General features: G+C 38.4%; 1 protein-coding gene and 1 long non-coding RNA gene across 2 annotated transcripts; both read right to left on the reverse strand.

Annotated features, from left to right (window-relative positions):
* Positions 1 to 5,000: 5,000 nt before the first annotated feature.
* LOC133877900 (uncharacterized) lies at positions 5,001 to 8,596 on the reverse strand. The gene is made up of 8 exons (XR_009901799.1): positions 8,483 to 8,596; positions 7,714 to 7,836; positions 7,549 to 7,648; positions 7,146 to 7,258; positions 6,421 to 6,700; positions 6,077 to 6,277; positions 5,404 to 5,497; positions 5,001 to 5,290 (listed from the first exon to the last, which is right to left on the reverse strand). It is a non-coding gene; the product is annotated as an uncharacterized LOC133877900 (long non-coding RNA).
* A 1,761-nt stretch (positions 8,597 to 10,357) lies between these two features.
* LOC133878535 (AT-hook motif nuclear-localized protein 9-like) lies at positions 10,358 to 18,495 on the reverse strand. The gene is made up of 5 exons (XM_062317095.1): positions 17,965 to 18,495; positions 13,377 to 13,444; positions 13,131 to 13,259; positions 11,674 to 11,835; positions 10,358 to 11,004 (listed from the first exon to the last, which is right to left on the reverse strand). The coding sequence occupies exons 1-5, from the start codon at positions 18,314 to 18,316 to the stop codon at positions 10,699 to 10,701; spliced, it is 1,017 nt and encodes a 338-aa protein (XP_062173079.1). The 5' UTR covers positions 18,317 to 18,495; the 3' UTR covers positions 10,358 to 10,698.
* Positions 18,496 to 19,627: the final 1,132 nt, after the last annotated feature.

Genomic DNA, 19,627 nt, shown 5'->3' on the forward strand with positions numbered 1-19,627 from the left:
TGGCAAAGTTAACTTCTTGTCCTCACCCAACAATGTAGTCCTATTTCATACGTTACACAACACTCAAGTGTTCTATTTGCCTCATTCCCATGTAGCAGACTTAACTATACATTTTAATTCTAGAATCATATAGTCAGAGTATCCAACAGTCACCAAGTACATAACATTAAGTATCTCCAGCGACCAAGCAAACCCACTTATGCACATAACTCAATTTTTGTCCCAGTGAGCTTCAAGCAACAAATAATGAGTTTTCACTACCTATTTCTTAGCCACTCGTACATTATCAAAATCACAATAAACACATTTCAAAGCTGTGAAGAAACACACATCAAGCAAAAGCTAATATGCACAAAATCTAGGAATTGAAACAGTGTATAGGACATTCAGTTCATAAATCAAAGCAAGAACGTTGAAATATGAGGAAATTTAAGCGAATTCAGTTCATAAACCAAACCCATGTTTGTACCAACAGATCCAGCCACAGAGAGAGAGAGAGAGAGAGAGAGAGAGAGAGAGAGAGAGAGAGAGAGAGAGAGAGAGAGAGAGAGAGAGAGAGAGAGAGAGAGAGAGAGAACCTTTTTCTTTAGCGTCACCGGAGACAAAACCGGCCGGAGACGGAACACCGGTGAAGGATGGAGAGAGAGAGAGAGCGAGCGGAAGCACCGGACGACGGACGACCGCCGAGAGAGAAGCCGGCGACGTCACTAACCGGAGGGACTGGGCAGCGTTGGAATCGAGCGGAAAGCGCCGGAGAGCGGAAATATGCCGGAGAGAGGGAGAGAGAGAGCGAGCGAAAGCACCTGACGACGGATGACGGACGATGGACGACCGCCGAGATAGAAGCCGGCGACGTCACTGACCGGAGGGACTGGGCAGTGATGGAATCGAGCGGGAAGCGCCGGAGAGCGGAAATATGCCGGAGAGAGGGAGAGAGAGAGCGAGCGGAAGCACCGGACGACGGACGACACACGACGGAGAAATTTCAGATCTGTACGGACTGAGATTTCAGAGAGAGAGAGGGGTCTTCGTGCGAAATGAAATTTGAAACTCCCTCTCTCGGTTTTCTAGCAGCATGAACGAAAATAGAAAAAAAACAATAAAATATTACTGCCACGTTGGCGTGTTGTGAAAATGTTGTGGAAGAGAAGTGTGTAGATCATTTCTCGTCAAAAAATCTCTTCTCGGGCAAAGTTCATCAACAGGGGATGCTGACGTGGCGAGAGAAAAACCAACCAATTATAATACGTCAAGTTCTTGTATTTGTTATTGCATGTTGTTATATGGACAACAACTAATCTAATATATATAATTAAACATGTAACAAATATGCAAGCTAGGGAATATTTGATATACACTTTATCACCAATAGTTTAAACTAATGGTTGAGTTCCTTCAACAATCCAATTGAGGAATATATAAACAGTACGTAATTTTATTAATCAGTAAATGATGAGTACGTACGACCAAAACATGCACGTAATTATTATACAAAGATACTAGTTATGTATGCAACGACACAACTCGCAGTATAAACTGTTGCTCCTTTTTTTCCAACGCAACAATTTTGAAGCTCCACAACAGAATTGGTAAGAAATTTTTTGCAATCAGAGCTAGAAAGGTCTATACTACGCTGAGTTGTTAATTGCAGTATCTTCAACGCTCCAAGCCTTAATTACCATGCTCGTCGCATACATCCTTGGGGATTAAATAGGTAATCTCAACGAGTTGACTCATCAAATCGTTTGTCTTTTGGCTAAACGAAATGGGATCGCTTGCATTTTGGGAGTCCATGAGAAAGTAGCGGAGTTGCGGGTCAACTTGGCTAAAGAAATCCTCGTCAAAGTATTTCGACATGCAAATTAAAGGCCGTGCCATAAGCCTGCAACTTTACTATATGGCCAAAGTGTGCAAATTTTGCTTGTTGTGTTGGATAAACAGCTCATGCAATCTGAGGGCGAGGCATCGCCGACGCATATAGCTCGCCCGTATGTTCTGCCTAAGCCATGACCTCGGGAACCCAATCCAAAACCCGTGGGAGGGGTTTCATAGATAAGATAATCCATCACATCATTGAGGCTTGTTTCATAATAGTCATTGCTAGTGAAATTTATAGCGCTTAAACAATCATAGTCAGAGGCCACAAGAATGTTTTGAATGAAGAGAACAATCGCTACCAAAAAGAGAGGTGGTAAATTTTGAGAAAGGCATTGTTGAATATGTGGGTGATCATAAGTGCGACAATACATACATTTATATAGATTGAGATGGTTTATTCTTTCTTTCTCCTTTTTTATTTTTTATTTTTTATAATTTAAACAAAGAACCTTGATTTAAACAATTGCCAATGTAAACTTTTGACTAAAATGTCTTTAGCCAAATATTGTTGGTGGGTATTTTTTTTGCCAAGTCAACCGGCTTTAACTAAAGTCATATTTGGCTTTGTAAGGGAACCAATAGTGGGGAAGAAATTGGCGTCAACCATGAATTAGTGACAATATATCATTAAAGAATAATGTTATTTAGTAGACTGTTATATGGCTATCATACTATTTAATATTTAATAATGTGGCAGTAAATGTCTATCATCCGATCAGTATTTGTAAAAAAATAAAAAAATAAAAAAAATCAAAGACTAATTTTTATTGTTACATCATTGCAGTTGTATGGTAGTCTCTAAATAGTATTAATCATCATCAGATAATCACATTTTAGTGGATCAAATGAAAGAACACTTCCATGTGGAGAACAAAAGAGAAGTGAAAATGAAGGACTACCATGAAATGGATTTTTTTATTTTTTTTTGAGGTACATATGGACCAAGTAATACAATTATTAGTTTACAACTATGAAAAGACAACCTAATATCAATTGCAAAGTAGTACTGGAATTATGAAGAGACAATTGTTATCCGAAGACTTACAATTTGAAAGCCATAGCCCATAGGATAAAATGATTCAATGAAGGAATCGTCACCGCTTCATGTCTCATTTTTCGTTTTTTTCCTCTTATTTTTTACCCTTCTCCCTTATCAAACAAACTAAAATGTTACCGAATGAAAAACAAGGCCCCGTTTGAAATCCCTTCTCCCCTCCCCTTCTTTTCACTTCTTCAAAAAAATATTAATTTCAAAACATTATTAATTTTTTTTTTTTTCACTTTTTATATCACATCAACACTTTTTTTTTTGTTACTTTTTAAATAAAAAATTTATTACAATACAAATTTTTCTCACTTTTTCATATAAATTATTTCAACTTTATATCACATCAATCTTATTTTTTAATCATTAAAAAAAAAATTCAAAGGAAAGGAAAGGAAAGGAGAAAGGGGATTTCAAAAGGAGCCCAAAACAACCCACTTTAAATTACGTTAAAAGATGCTGCTACAGACACGCGTCTACTACAAGTTTTATGATCAAATCAGACAACCCCTATTTTGTTGACTATTCACAAACACTGGTATTACAGTAAACTACAATATGGTAATCCCTGACAAGTTAAAAATTACATTCCCATATATACTGTGCCGTATAAAAAGCTACAGTATGCGTACTAAGTTTTTTTACCGGCCTAAAGTTAATTTTACTTTCTATTTCTTTTTTTTTTTTTTTTTTGTAAATACCACTTTCATTCAACAAGAGCAGGTTACAAGCAATGAAAACAGAGGGGTGGGATACCCCAACAATAACCCAAATCTGATACAGTTGTGCCTATCACAGAAAGGAGGGAATGGGTGTTTTCCAATTCTAAAAGAACCAAAAAAATCCCGGCCCTATCAACCTTGGAAAAAGCCAAGGAATTGTCCAAACAAGTTGGACTAAAGACCAAACCAATGAAGAACAGGGGCATGACCCGATTAAAGGCCTTCCACCCAGTCCAAAACAATCCTAATGAAAGGATTGGGCGAGCACTGATTCGGTAAAGGGAGTAACAGCCCCTATGCAAGGGGCAGAGAAAAGCAGGCACAAGTAATATCAAAGCAAAAGCTCTAGAGAAAGGGTCTGCAAGAGAGACCAAAATCCAACCACAGAAATTATAAAGACAGAAAACAGGTAAAAGATAACAAAAAAACTTGTAAAAGATGATAAAACCCTCAAAATACATCAGAGAAGGCAGCCAAACCACCATCGGAAGTAGGCCTAGGCGGAGGAAGTTGGGGGAGAGCCGCTGCTTCACCAATAGACAGCAGCACGTGGAGGAGACGCTCCGGCGCGTGGGGCGAACTGTCCGGCGCGTGGGGCACACGCTCCATCGTGGAGAGGTCCGTTTGAGAAGCCGCAAGCAGTGGATCGAAGCTGGGAGGCCATGAAACCTAGTGGTGTGGAGGAAAGAGTGAAAAGGCCTCCTGAAATTAGTAGATCTAATTTGAAAAAAATCAGATCTAAAAATTTCAAGATACCGGTGGAACCATAGCGGAGAACGGGAGAAGGAAGGGGAGACCGATCTGAAGATGGAGAGGCCTTCACCGTTGATGCAGCAGGTGGAGATAAGCTCTGATGCTAGCCAGAGAAAGTTTTGGGAGATGGTTAAGGAAGTTGTATGATAGGTTTTTGTGAGGGGGATGATAGGTGGATGGAAAGGGGATGATGGGAGGAGTTGAATCCGTAGGGAGGGAAGCATGAAGCTTCCCTCCCATGGAGGAAAGACCAACAGGAAGGGCGCTACAGAAACTTTCTAGAGAGAAGGGAGAGAGACGCGTACGGGAGAAAAAAAAGATCGTAAGCTTTACTTTCTATTTCTTAGATCAGAGTTAGATCAGACAAAGTCAGAGCAGGGAAAAATGACAAATTGGATTGTAGAGTCCAAAACAAAGTGGTCACGACATATCCATCTCCTAGCTTTTAAGCATGTAAAATTTGAAGCACGATGTCCTCCTACCCTTGCCTATAATTATGAACATGTCAAAGCAGAGGAAGGGTTCAAAAAATGATAGATGCCTAATTACAAAATTTCATAAGCACCGCCAGTTTTTTCAGAATAAAAAAGCTGGTCCTCCTAAGTAATTATCTGGCTAAATTTGCACCAAAGTCGTACATTATGAAGGTGCAGAATCCCCGGTGATCTTATATAATTCAGTAACAAATTGCTGACACAACCCAAAACTACAAGCTACTGGTCATAAAATGAGATATACTAATGTCACTACTTTCTGCTATTTCATACAAGAGAGACCATTTCACAATTAAAAAGCAGGAAGTTTAATCTTCTACGATTACCAAGACAAAGGCATTGGAAGCTGCCGTTAGATTTATTCCAACTCCACCGGCCTTCAAAGACATCAGCAACACCTAAGGAACAAGAACGAAGCTTCAATAATCAAACCCAGATCATTTGTTAAGACTACTAAACTCCACCCCCCTGAACAAAAGAAGGTATATTAATGAATAAATTAGTCACAGACCAGGATGTTGCTATCTTCTGAAAACTGCTTTAATACTTTTTCCCGCTGCTGCAGACTTAGTGTTCCATCCAGACGAACAGAGGGAATGTTACTCCTGGACAAAATGGAAACTATCAAAATATTGACGATGTGTGACAAATTACAAAGAACTGATTCTGGTGGAAAAGCAAAATAATTTTTTGAATTAATGACGTCATATGATAAAGAATAGCAAGGCGAAGACACTCATCCAGGACATCACAGAAGAGAGCACGAAGGATAAGATACAAAGCATATTGCTTTAGATTTAAAAAAGAAAAGAAAAAAAAAATAGAAGACAAAATAATAGTAAGGTTGTAGCCTAAAAAAACATCGTCATAACCCCATCAACTTGCATGGAAATTTAACAACTTATTGTATGCAAAAAACACACATGACAATTCATTACACCAAGACTCTGTAGCTTCCTAAATTCTAACAAATGGATAGCTAGATAATTCTTTTAGTGGTAAAACCAGTCCTTTCAAAGCCTGCAAGTACTCCATGTTAGTCTGCTATTGCAAAGAGTGTATACTAACTCATATTTCCGATCAGAGATATACTAATAGTCTAATAGGTGAACCAGCATGGTGCTCAACTGCTCTCACACAAACAAATGAGTTACTTCGACTTCCATAGTGTTAGGAATTTCTACCGGGAAAGAGGAATCTGCAGGAGGTCCAGAAAGGCAGTCCACTGGCTGAAGACAATGCTCTTAGAGCCTGACATGCGAAGATTTTCAAGTTCATGCAAGAGAACAACAACTTTGGATGACTCCACCCAATTTTTCTCAACATCAATCTGGAAGCGACTCTCAGTTGGGGCAGTAATAAGATCTTGCTTACTGATGTTTTTCCTGTAAAGGGAATAATATTTTGAAATTGTATTGCTGGTAATTTCATAACAAAAGCTTCAAAGAGAAGAAAAACCACATCATTACTAGAAAATAAAATAAAAGAAATCCAAAATCAAATCATTGTGACAACAACTTGCAGATACCTACAAAACAGGACATAAACCAGAGGTAGGATTTCCCCAGCTTGCCAATAAGCATTCCCGGCATAAGCGGTGAGCACAAGGTGTCAATACTGCATCTTCGAATGCTTCAAGACATATCGGACACTCTCCTTTTTCCCCTTTACGCAGCTCTTCCACGACCTCTTGAATATAAGCTCGTGATGGCTCATCTTTAGCTTCCCCTTCTTGGGCTTTGTGGCTGCCCTTGAGGAAACGTTTAGCTAGCTTATTCAAATCAGAAAATTCTTGTGTATCACCTCGACTGAAAAAATCAAGCCACACATAAGAAATCCTACTTATTGGGAAATTCTTTAAATAAAGGTATATAAACCTATATACAATTATAATCTACAGTACAATAGTTAACAATCAGAATGAACTTATACTTCTACATGTATTGGTCTCAGCTCTTGTATTTTTGGTCAGCCCCTGTGTCTCTAAATTATAGTCCCACTTCATAATGCACAAGTTTTAAGGAAACTAGTAATAAATGAGTTCTACCTCAATATTTTAGCTTCTTTTTTTTTTTTTTTAGAAGTAATGTACTGTATTTCAAAAAGCACATGGGGGCACAACTCTAATACACATAAAGTATACCAAAAAAGGCCTAAATAGAAAAAGAAAAAAGTACAAGAAAATCATTAAAACTAATCACTAAATTATACTGATCCATTAGCAGGGGGAGGGAAGGAAGGTAACTAACATACCTCATCACAAGAAATGGATGATCACAACATTGGCGAAGACGTAAAAGTAACTCCAATATGGAAGCATAATTATGAAGAACCCGTCATTGCTCAACAAATTGATCAAATTTGACCTGAAGAGATTTCAGCATCTACATATTACTCTTAGATTTTTCCCCTCTAGGCCATTGACATTTATTCAAAACACATCAACGAAGATAACCTTAAATCAGTAACAAAGCATATAAGCAATGAAACAAAAATGTGCAAGTCCAAGTACACAAGTTCTACTCTTGAGAGCAGCCAACCATGCAAAAATACTGAAGAATAGAACCATAGTCAAGCCAGCCCTCCCAAGATCCCACTTAAGTGGGACATCGATCAGTAATGACCCTTTATAAGCAGTACCACGAATGAAAAATACCTTGGATCTTTTAAACAAGGCCTCATAGAAGTCTTTTTCACTTTCTGTGAGTTCACAATAGATAACCTGAATATCAGCTGGAGGAAGAACGAGAATTGGCCTGCAAACAAACAAGAATTTTAGAGCAACACATCCAAAAAGTGGATATACAATTATATTACTCACCTGCCTTCTCGATCAGTGCTAAATTTTGTTCTCCTTAACATGATCCGCTTTAAAATGGACTGAACCAACATTAACCCTCTCTCATCACCCTCCTCAAATGGTTTTCGAATGAGTTTGTTCCACCTAGAATACAGAAGATCAAACAAATCACACAATGGTTATTCTACATCAACTCACTAAGAAAAGACAACAGGAAATTACAAAGAGTAGCTGCTTAAACATATAATACACACACACACTATAATATCCCTGGAACAAGCACTTATAAAATAAAATAAAATAAAATAAAAAATTAATTAATTTTTTTTTTTTTAAAAAAAAAACCCAGGAACATATTTCTGTATATGACTAGAAGTATCATAAACTATAAAACCAGCAAAAGGTGCAATTGTTAAGCAGAACTCAACGGAGGCCTCCTTTAATGTTTGCAAATTTTTCATTACAAAGCTTAGTTTCTATTTTATATCTCACAATCATGAAGAAAAAAAAAAAGCACATTATAATAGTTTGGTATAGCCAAATATTGCCTTTGCATAAAAATAGTATTTGAACAAAAATAAGGAAAAAAAAAAAAATCATAGGCATAATGGAACCACTTAAACTGAATATAGAACCTCAGGCACTGGTGCCTAAATCTCTAAACCGAAAATTCATCCCACATGGAGGCTTGGAACAGAAATTATACAAAATTAAAAACGGGTATAACCAATTTTGGGAACCCTAAGATCACATATGTTCATTCAACACTAAAAATGGAGGTAAAACTTACCATGCCCAAGTTCCCCATGGTTCCACCTTCAAAAACCTAAGAAGACTGTAAATGTCCTCCAGATTGTTCTGTGATGGAAAAAGTTAAATGTCAGAAAGCAAAACACAAAGTAAAACACCACCTCACAATAACAAAAGTTTACTATCTGCAAGATAAAAGCATCCAGCCAGCATAGGTATAGCTTCAAAAGACATGGAAATTAATGTCCTCCAGAAAACAAATAATGGACTCACCAACAGGCTTTATATATAATGTCCTCTAGATTACTTATTATATATTAAAGAAGATTTTACTAAGTGGTAACTAAAATAAAAGGCTTAACAAAGTTAATAAACGTCCGTGGCATACCTTCAGCAAATAAATTGCTTGCGCATGCAAGAGAAATATAAAATAGCATGACATCAGAAGTGAAAAATTTAGCAGTTAACATATAAATATGCAATAGGCCTCAAATATCTAATACAAAATTAAGAAGAAATTCATTACTTTATCTAACATGGATATTATTCCGTTAGAGTGAGACAGGGTGATGATAGTTCATGTTATGAGTTCTTATGATTTATGTTCCCTTGATATGATGTTTTATGGTTACGAAAGTATGTTTATGATATATATATAGTTTTGTGAAAGACAAGTTTACGAACGATAGTTTCACGAAAAGGACATTTACGACAAATGATAATTTTACAAAGTTGTGTTTATGAAAGTTATGTTTACGTGAGTTATGTTTATGAAAAGTGCGATTACAAAAGTGTGATTTACATCGAAGTGTCTTTTAGTGTTTAAGTAAAACGATAACCATGTTTATAAAAAATAAAAAATAACAAAACATTGTCTTCATGTTTTAATGTCGGCTCATTTCATATGCATCTTATGAATTGATGTTTGCTTACTGAGTCGTGAATTCACTTTCCACCTATAAAATAATATTTTACAGAAGATGCTGACTTAGGGACAAGCAGGCAGAGTAAAGCGAAGAAGCACTTTGTAAGGGTATTTTGTGGTGTGCAAATTTTTTGTCTGACTAAATATTGCAACTTGAACTAGTCTACCAGTGTAGTCGGAGGGTGTGTATATATATATATTGTCACTTTTGGGTTGTGTATGCATTTGACTTGTAATTATGGTTAAGACATGGTGTGTAATTTAAGTTGTAAACATGTGACTTTAAGATATGTAATTATATTTATGTCTTAGTGCTATGGTGATGTCATGTAGAGGGACAGTTCAAAAAAATATTATTGCGAATTCCGCTGCATTTTTTTTTTTACAACGAGGAACCCCTTCAAAGCAAGACTACTTCATGTACCCACCAGCATCGGATAAACCTCGGACCCATGCAAAGTGCTCCCTTCACACGGATCGAATAATACTCCGACTTCGCTGGCAGGCTGGCACCAAAGAATTGTTTGCACCCAAGGTGATTCGAATCTTAGACCTATAGTAGGGCCCTAAGGTTAATATACATTGCATAATAATTAGGGGACGTTAGAGAGAGAGAGGACACCCAACAAAAAGTAACATTCATTCACAACAAAGATGAAGAGCCCTTTTCAGTTTATGATAATTTCCATAAAACAATTGACCTGGATAGGGGTGCAACCTTTTAAAATTTGAAGGGAACATTACAATTTCGGTGGTAAATGTAATTTTCCCCAACAGTTTTTGCTGAAATATAAACATTTTTACATCTAAAATTAACTGTTAAGTTATTTTTTAGTAAAAAGTCAAATTTAAACATCATATTTGTAATTCTCATGAAGATAAGATATGGTAGGATTGACAGTTCCCACCTAAAATAGAAATAGAAATGAAAATTGAAATTTTCATAGGAATCTTAATTCTCATAGGAATTTCATCAAACGAATAGCCAAATTTTCAAAATTTTCTAAAAAATTGAGTGGGGTAATTGCCCCCATTGGAGATCTTTAAGCCAGGAAGTAATAGGATCTGCTTTGATATGAACAACAAAAATTAGTAAATCCCAGATATAGTAACTCATTGGAAAATATAGTTGTGCATCTTCATCTGCCACTAATGCAAAGTAAGCTGCTTTCAATTTCTCCAGTCAGCCTCTGTAAACCACTAATCTAAGACCCTAACAGATCAAACAAATTGTCATCGTCATGTGATGCTTGTGTGTGCGTGTTAACACTGGTCCACACGCACACGCACAGGCCCCCCGTGCGCACAGATAGAAAGAGAGACCTTAGTATCTAAGGGAGACTAGCATTGATGTCAGGGAATGGTCTTTTGACTGGTATTTGATGCAATGGACATGGAGGAGGTGGGTCCATGTTTTGATTCAAATCAAAGAAACCAACTGCTCCTCCACGGACTGGTTCCGAGAATGTAGATGTCGGTGTAGCGCCACTATCATCACCATCAGTCATTTTAGAAATATGACTGGGAGCTCTTACCAAATCCGAAGCACTAGGAATACTGGCAGCCGCGGTGGACTCAGCTGAGCGCCTCCTTTTGAGTTCCTTACTGATGTTTTGCTTAAAACTAGAAACAGTGAGCTGATAAATCAAGAGAACCCAAAATAAGTCTGACAGTAATTATTTTTTTGATAGGTAAGCAAATAAATATATTAAAAAAGCGTAAAGCGCCCCTAAGCATACAAGAAGTATACAAAAGAAACCAAATACGAGCAAGCAAAAAAAAACAAAAGAGAAAACCCACAAATGGCCGAGAAACCAAGACCTAAAGCCCAATCGTTAAACCCGCCAAAAACACTCTAGACTACATTACATCAATAGTCCTTTTGCCTTTACTCCGACTAGAACGAACACCCCTAACGTTAAATTTAATCGAACATTCTAAGTTCTTAACCTCTCTACTTCTTTTAGTCTTAAGAACAGAAGCAGGATCCTCTTGGCACTGTAAGCGCTTGAAATTACCACAAGCACCATTTTTATCTTGGTAAAAACTTTTAGTTCCAACTGTAAAAATGAAATAAATTGTTGGAATCTATTTTGGTGGTAACTCAATAAGGGATTTTGATCTTTCATTTGACTCTAATAAAGTGAACCTAACTGATCCACTTTTGTAGCCTTTTGGTCACTTAAAAGAATCACTTGAAGGAATGACTAATAGTGAACCATTAAGATCAGTATACGTAATTAAAAGTGGAAACATTAATATTCAGTAATTCCAATCTTAAAAATATTAGAAAAGCAAGGCATTACTTCAATGGGTCCGCCCGCAATCAGTGCACTTGCGACACCACCACCAAAAACCTGGCCATTAGGTTTAGACATTAAGATACTTAAACTGCCATTTCTCCCACGTACACCGCCCGTTTCAGAAAATGTATATGATCCAGACAAGCTCAAAATCTCAAAGGGACCCTGCAAGAAAGAACAAACAAAAACCTTTAAATTTCTAATGTCTTATATATGAATTGGAACCTACAAATTCATTTTCCGCATGGCACCAAAGTGGGACCTAAAGGATTCAAATATTCAAAAATGATAGTTGTTAAACATATGAAATATCAATTCCCTTTTCCAGATTTTTAGTTTTTCAATCATAACATGCATCCTTCAAAGCCGTGCCTGTTGGAGCATTTTCACCAACACAAAGGACCTTTTCATCCAGATGGTAACAGTGACACAATATTATTACAACTAAAATGATTGAAGGTAACGGCAGCACTAATGTGATAAACCCATAAGTTGAAACTTCATTGGACTAGGGAGTCTTGATAATTTATAGTAACCATGTTCTTGACAAATGTAGACAGCAACTGACAAACAATAAACTCAGACAACATGTACAAAAGACTTGACAAAGACATACCAATATCACAGTTTTCTCACAGCATGTTGGTAAAATGTCTAACCTGAAATATCAGATAGCAGAATGCAGTAATCATGTTGTCGACTGTATACTTGTTCCTTTTCTTTTTTTCCTTGGGTGGGGGGTTGAATGAATTGTGCTAACTGTATTCAAAATATTGTTCGTAACAAATTCTATATAACAATCTTTTTGTCCTGATGGCATCCCACTTTACCAATCATGGCTTTTATCAGGAACATGTCCCACAGAGACGATTTACCCAAAGATGCAGGTGGTATCATCTCGGAAGTACTCTTCCAAAAGAAAGGGAGAGAGAAATAACTACATACAAAATGTGTGTGTGTGTGTGTGGGTCTATATATATATATATAGAGAGAGAGAGAGAGAGAGAGAGAGAGAGAGGGAGAGATGTATGTATCTGCATGTGTGCTGGTTGTGTGCATATTTATAAACGTACACGTGTATTTTTGTGTCTACACACTGACAAATAGTACAAACTCCTTAACTGCTATTTAGAAGCTTATAAAATTCTGCAAAAGTTAATTTCAGGGTCTTATAGACAAAACATTATCTTGTTCTTTTTCTTTTTCCTTTTCTTTCCTTCTTTAAGAAAGAAGGGGTAGAGTGAGGGCAGACTTTACCATTTCTATCCAACATCACCAACAAATTACCGACATGAGAAATAGACTACGATACAGGATATTGTCTATAAAACTAGTAAAACGAAAAAAGGTAAGACATCTTTATGAAATGCATGAATTCCAAAATAACTAGCCATCCAACAAGTCCAGGAAAAAGAAAAAAATGAGGAAAAAAGGAAAGATAAAAGAAGATTCGAAAGTACATCATATTTCATACGACCACCGTAAGCAGGAGGATGGTGAATTATAACACTGGAGAGCACACCAGTAGCAGCAAGAATACAAACTACCCGAGGACCCTGAAAAAATGACGATATCTTACTAACGATATCCTGCAAATGACAACACATAATGTCTTAATGTACCATTAATAGAATAGACAATATGCCAAGTAAGAAACTATAATAGGAAATGACCAAGTAAATTCTCTCACATCCATCTAATATTACCTCACCAGTGTGTACAGTGAATAGATGAGGGGTGAAATCTCCTCCTGCTGTTTCTGCAGCAAAGTCACCTGCATAAAAATCCATATGAAATAAACAAATAAACCTATTTGATAAAAATGTATATTACCAAAGCAATTATACCTAAATTGATAAGTAAACATCAAGATAAAATCAAACTCATCTCTGTCTACAAGTTATTTTTAGACGCAAAATAACTGGTTACTGTGAAATAAAAATTTTACTTTGTTTTGTTAAACTCGTAAACTGTTAAGTGGTTTAAGTAGGTTCTGTTTTAAACTATCTAAAAGATAGTTTACTGGGACAAACCCAATTCTGCTGAACCAGTTTCTAAGAATTTATGGGTGATTAAATAATCAATGTGTTATTAGATTAAGGTTTTCTGATCAGATAGATGCAAGATATGGTCAGATAGAATGTTTGTCTAAAATCAACAAGACTCTGACAAGCACTCACTTGATCTCTAAATTTGTGTACATCAACAATTCAAGCCAAAACTGTGACCCACTAGTAGAAATGGCAAAAGAAGTAGCCATTACTGCAATAATTGATAAAGATTCAAGGGACAAGTTCAGCTTTGCCCAGAGCCAGATGATTGCCAAGATCCATCTGAAAATCAATATGCTTCTTTTCTAGATTGGACAATCATTTATTGCCTGCTCATCATAAACAAAACAATGATACAAAAGCATAAAAAATTTCAATTGAGTCATAATGTCCCAGATCCTACGAGTCTAGCCTCTGAAATTGAACACTAATGAGAAAGCTAAAAGCCATTTTGCAACACCTTATGTTATAAGCCTTTAGTTATTGTTTAAGAAAAATGCTCTTAAGCTTTATCTACTCTTGGTCCAGTCTTGCCGATTGTTGTTCCATCACTTTCTTTTTTCACTCTCATGAGGGTGTTTCATCCAGATAAGCTGCACATTTTCCTTCTCTCTATTAACTGGAATTGCATACTTCCCTTGAAAAGCTATGATATTAGTTTCCCACCAGAATCATTTATCTCAATTTCTGATCTGGATCAACCATATTCTTTCTGAGAAACTCACTTAGAAATCAAAAAGTTTCTTAAGATTTATCCACTCTTGATTCAGTCTCAGCAACCACTGTTCCATCACTTTTTTTTTTTTTTTTTTTTGCTCTCATCAGTTGAGATTCAAATTTTCCTTTGCTCTTTAACTGGAATATGCATGCGTCACTGGAAAAGTCGTGACATTAGTTTTCCTGCAAGATTTATCTTTAATTGTTTCCTCCAAACGTGGCGATTCTCTTCAAGACTAGCAATCCCTTTGAGCAGAGTAATTTAACCAATTTTTTTTTTCACCTCTTGCTGGAGATGAGCAATCTCAGAATCATTTTTCACAATTCCTGGTTTGGATCAATCATATTCAGCCTTATTCTGTCTCAGAAACTCAATTAGAACAGATTTCTTTCTAACAAAGGCACTTTGGCCTCTTTGAGTTGCTGCTTAGATGCTTCAAACGCTAAAGAGGGTCTGCAAAAATTTAGACCTTACGAAGAGAAGCAAGTTGACTGGATGGAGAATCAGCTGAGGATGTCAATTTGGAGACAACATTTAAAGCATGTGATGAGGGTCTAGCAGATCCGAGAAATTAAGCTGAAGTTTTTCTTTGAATACAACCTCGGCAACCTCAATCTCATCAATTGAAGGAGAGATGGCACATGAGAAACTTGACTCGACTTTCAAAGCTAATTTTCAATTCAAGATCAGGATGAAGTTTTTCTATTTCTTCTGCTAATACCAAGTTTTGAGAATGTGCCTCACCAGGGCTAACCCCACCTAACCCCAAGGTTTGAAGAGCTGATGCCTAAAACTCAATGAATAAAAAAAATGAAAGCAAAAAGTTAATTTGACGGAAGGAAACCTTGTTGAGAAGACCACAGCAGATCAGTGGATTGAAGCAATTTGATTGAAGGAGGCAGTGAATCAAGGGGGCATGGAACTCAAAACTTTAATTAAAACTAACTCCATCTCCTTACGGTGAGGGGAATTTTCATTAGTATCATCTCCTTGATCAACTTGAGTTTCATTGAGAGTATTACTGGGAATAAGAAGTTGGAATGGAATAACAATTCCTATTCTTTTGTTTGGTGGCAAGATAGGAATGACCAAATTTTTTAACTGGAATTGAATAATATTTTGCTTAAATTTCTTAAAATACCCTAGCTTTAAAAAAGAAGAATGATAGGAACCCACGATAATTTGAACAGAATTAAAGATATTTGATAGATAATGAACTCCTTTCGGGTAGGAGAGACCACAAATGAATCCACTTAGGGCTGGATACAAACCACAAATGACAAAATGCCAATACAATAATCAATAATCTATTCTCCACATTCTAGAACTCATCTTATACTAGAGCTACGTAACTGAGAATAAAACTACCCACTAACATGTTAAACTACCCACTAACATATTAAACTACCCATGCACATATTAAACTACCCGTGCACTAAATAACTACCCATGAATAACTGCAGCACACCACTACCCATGTCTAGATAGTCCTTCACGTGGCCATGAACTGCAGTTGTCCAACACCCACGTCTAGAGTCCTCCACGTTTCCATCAATTGCCCCGCCTGGAAGAAGAACCTTGTCCTCAAGGTTCATGTGGAGAAATTGATGAGAGGTTCAACCTCTTCAGCTCCGCGCTTACCACCCACAATTTTTGTGTCCCCATTTTCGAACTCCTCAAACCTTTCCTCCATTGCAGAAACCTCAATAGAGAGTGCTTGAGGTGTTTGGCAACGATGTCCCGGTGTGAATTTTTCATTGCAACCGAAACACAGGCCCTTCTCCCTTCTTTTCTGCATCTCTTCCCATGACAGTTTCTTGGCAGCACCCGATGAATATGGGCGTGTAGTATGTGTTGAGTAACCGGCTGAATTTGTCGACATAGTTGGCCCTTCACCGCTTGCAATCTTCCGGTCTCTAGAGAGATTATCATCTCTCATGCGTGCTAGCTCAATGGCGTCACGGAGGGTCTTCGGTTTGAACATTCGCACAGCAGATACAATATCCTGTTGCAGCCCTCCAAGGAATGTTCCCACGAGTGCCTTTTGTGGCCACCCATCCACCCGGTTTGCCAAACGCTCAAATTCTTGTTGATAATCCCGCAATGTCCCTTCTTGTTGGATTCTTGAAAGTGCCTCGTCATAATCTTCGACTTCGGTAGGACCGAATCGAATCAGCAACTCCCGTTCGAAGGCGTCCCATGTGATGGGTACTTGTTCTTCCTTGTACAACTTTTGAACCCATTGCCACCATTGATTGGCTTCACTTTCGAGATGAAAGGCTGCCAGGGATACCTTTTGCTCCTCCGGTATTTGCTTATAATTGAAGTACTGAACTACCCGGTTCAGCCACACGTTGGGATTGTCTCCCGAGTACCGAGGAAACTCCAACTTAGTGAAATTACTCGATCCTTTAGAACTATTCGAGTGCCCGGAAGAATGATTTCCGTTTCCTTTGTCTGCAGATGATTCACCATGTTCAAAACCCTTGAAGAAGAGTTCCTTAAGCTCCGCAAAGCTGGACTGTGATTCTGCATTCATCTTCTGCATTACTTCTTTCAAATCCTGAATTTCTAATTCCAATTTCTCAATGCGATCCTTGTTGGTAGCCATGCTTTGAATTTTGAACCTGGCTCTGATACCAAGTTGATAGGAACCCACGATAATTTGAACAGAATTAAAGATATTTGATAGATAATGAACTCCTTTCGGGTAGGAGAGACCACAAATGAATCCACTTAGGGCTGGATACAAACCACAAATGACAAAATGCCAATACAATAATCAATAATCTATTCTCCACATTCTAGAACTCATCTTATACTAGAGCTACGTAACTGAGAATAAAACTACCCACTAACATGTTAAACTACCCACTAACATATTAAACTACCCATGCACATATTAAACTACCCGTGCACTAAATAACTACCCATGAATAACTGCAGCACACCACTACCCATGTCTAGATAGTCCTTCACGTGGCCATGAACTGCAGTTGTCCAACACCCACGTCTAGAGTCCTCCACGTTTCCATCAAAGAAGAAGAAGAAGAAGAAGAAGAATGTTCAAATGGGTGGTCAGCTACCTCAACAAAAGCTTTAGCCTTTAGGGGTGCTGCGACAAACCCCAGTACCATGGGGGGTGGTCGCGGCCACCCCCAATGCGCCATGGGAGGTGGTCACGGCTACCTCCGATGCTCACCAGGGGTGGTTGCTCTACCCTCTTATCGGAAGAAAGAGTGAGACCAAAAGTAATCAGTTCATTGTCCAAAAGTAATTTTTACAAGGAGGTTGGCCCCTCGAAGAGCCTAGCTTACAAACCCAGAAAGATTCACCGAGTCTGTAACATCAAACTTCCATACCCACCATACAAAAAACTCAAAATAACTCAAATAGGAGAGTCAAGAAACTGAAGAAAGAGACTCAAAACGGATAAATACCATGCAACAAAATATTGAATGTAACGCAAAATTAGATATCAAGACTTGTTTTTTTAAAAAATTGCTCGAAGCGCAAGAAACTCACCCATAGAAGCCAAGAACTGCCGTCTACCAGGACCTGGAGGCCTTCCTGGGCCCCGCTTGGGCAGGCTCTCAGGCATTGAAGACGAAAGGCCCACTCTGTCCCCATAGAACTCGTACTGCCTAGGCCGTCCCTTCCTCTTCTTCACCGCGCCTTCAAACCCCATTGGGCCCGAAGACTCTTCTCCTGAGCCCACTACCACGACGGGCCCAGCGCTCTCTGCGCCCAAGCCCGGCCCTCTGTCCCCATCGACCCCGTCATTCCTAGGCCGTCCTTCCAACCCCATTGGGCCCGAAGACCCTTCTCCTGAGCCCACCACTCCCTCAGGCACCACCGCGTCGGTCATGTCCTCCATGGACCAAGAAAACCAAGAGAATTCTCAAACAAAAAGAGAACCAAGTTAACGGAGAGAGAGAGAGACGTGTTTGGCTCTGAGAAAGACGAAGAAAGAGTTTGAAGAAGTACGTCCCGGTGCAAAAAGGCGCCAGAAGAGAAAAATCTTCTTTTTTTGTTGTTGATTCAATTGGGATTCTCGGAAACTAGTGCAATGGTGAGAAAACAATTGGTCGGTCAGCACGTATTTATACAGGGACTGTTGTTTTCTCGAATCCCAAGAATAACACCTTTTGACAATTCCTAAAAATTTGACTTGGGATTTGAAGGGAAAAACAAAAAAAAAAAGGCGAAATAAAATCAGTATACTTCTTTTTTATTATTAATTCGGAAATTTCCGATATAATTCTTGATTGCTAGTTTTGGTGGATTTATGGTGTTAGGCCGAAAGTAGGGGTGAGACAAAACCCGCAAACCCGCAATCCCAGCCCCGCCCCAAATATAGCGGTTTTGGAGGGTTTTTATGCGGGTACATGCCTCACTTTCATCTTTTCTAACCCTAGCGCCGCTCGGAGGCTTCACAAGTGTTCGTTGACCATGGCGATCCGGCTCGCAAGAACAACCGCGACATCTCCGAGTTCACGGTCTCTGATCCGGAGATCGACGGCAAGGGTGGCCTTTGGTGGGTCTAGACCTAGGTAGGCCTCCTCCTCCTCCTCTTCTTCTTCATCAACATCGATCGTTACAGCGTTAAAAATTAGGCTTGGTGAATGTTTACAGGGTTTGATCAATGGCGGAGGAAAAATTGAATACGGAAGTTTCTGTTGAAGAAAATAGGACTACGGTGCCTGTGAATGGCAAGGAAGAGGCCTCCGAGTCTTCTTCGACCTTGGAAAAAGATGAAGAGGACTAGATGAGGGGAAAAAAGAGGAAGACGAGGGAAAAGAAGATGGTTTCTTGTTAGATGATTCATTGGCTTTTTTCTTCTTCGTATGCTTGTTGTTGCTTGTGATTATATTTAGCTGTTTTTTGTGTTATCTGTGGAAGAATTAGATACCTAGATTAGGCATTGAACTTGGTGAGGAATCCCCGCGGATCCCCGCTAACCCCAGCCCCGTGCATCCCTTCCCCATCCCCAACCGCCCTGCACGGATGCAGGGAAATTTTAGCGGGGTGCGGGGCCAAAAAAAGGGCATCCCCGCCCCCTCTCCCCCCCCCCATGCTCAACCCTAGTTAAGCGTATTTTGATCTTATTTAATAAATATATAATTGTGGCAATAAACACTGACTTAATTTGGTTTAATATTTAAGGGATTTTATTTCCAAATATATT

Source organism: Alnus glutinosa, chromosome 9 (assembly GCF_958979055.1).
Source record: "Alnus glutinosa chromosome 9, dhAlnGlut1.1, whole genome shotgun sequence".
Classification (NCBI taxonomy): domain Eukaryota; kingdom Viridiplantae; phylum Streptophyta; class Magnoliopsida; order Fagales; family Betulaceae; genus Alnus; species Alnus glutinosa.

Excerpts from the sequence above, each read along its gene's own strand:
- LOC133878535 (XM_062317095.1), bottom strand. The coding sequence starts at position 18,316 with ATGGAGGACATGACCGACGCGGTGGTGCCTGAGGGAGTGGTGGGCTCA. Across the intron at positions 13,445-17,964 it reads GCAGTTCTTGGCTTCTATGG|GTGACTTTGCTGCAGAAACA; the intron begins GTGAGTTTCTTG and ends ATTTTTATGCAG. Across the intron at positions 11,836-13,130 it reads GTGGTCGTATGAAATATGAT|GGTCCCTTTGAGATTTTGAG; the intron begins GTACTTTCGAAT and ends TCTTTCTTGCAG.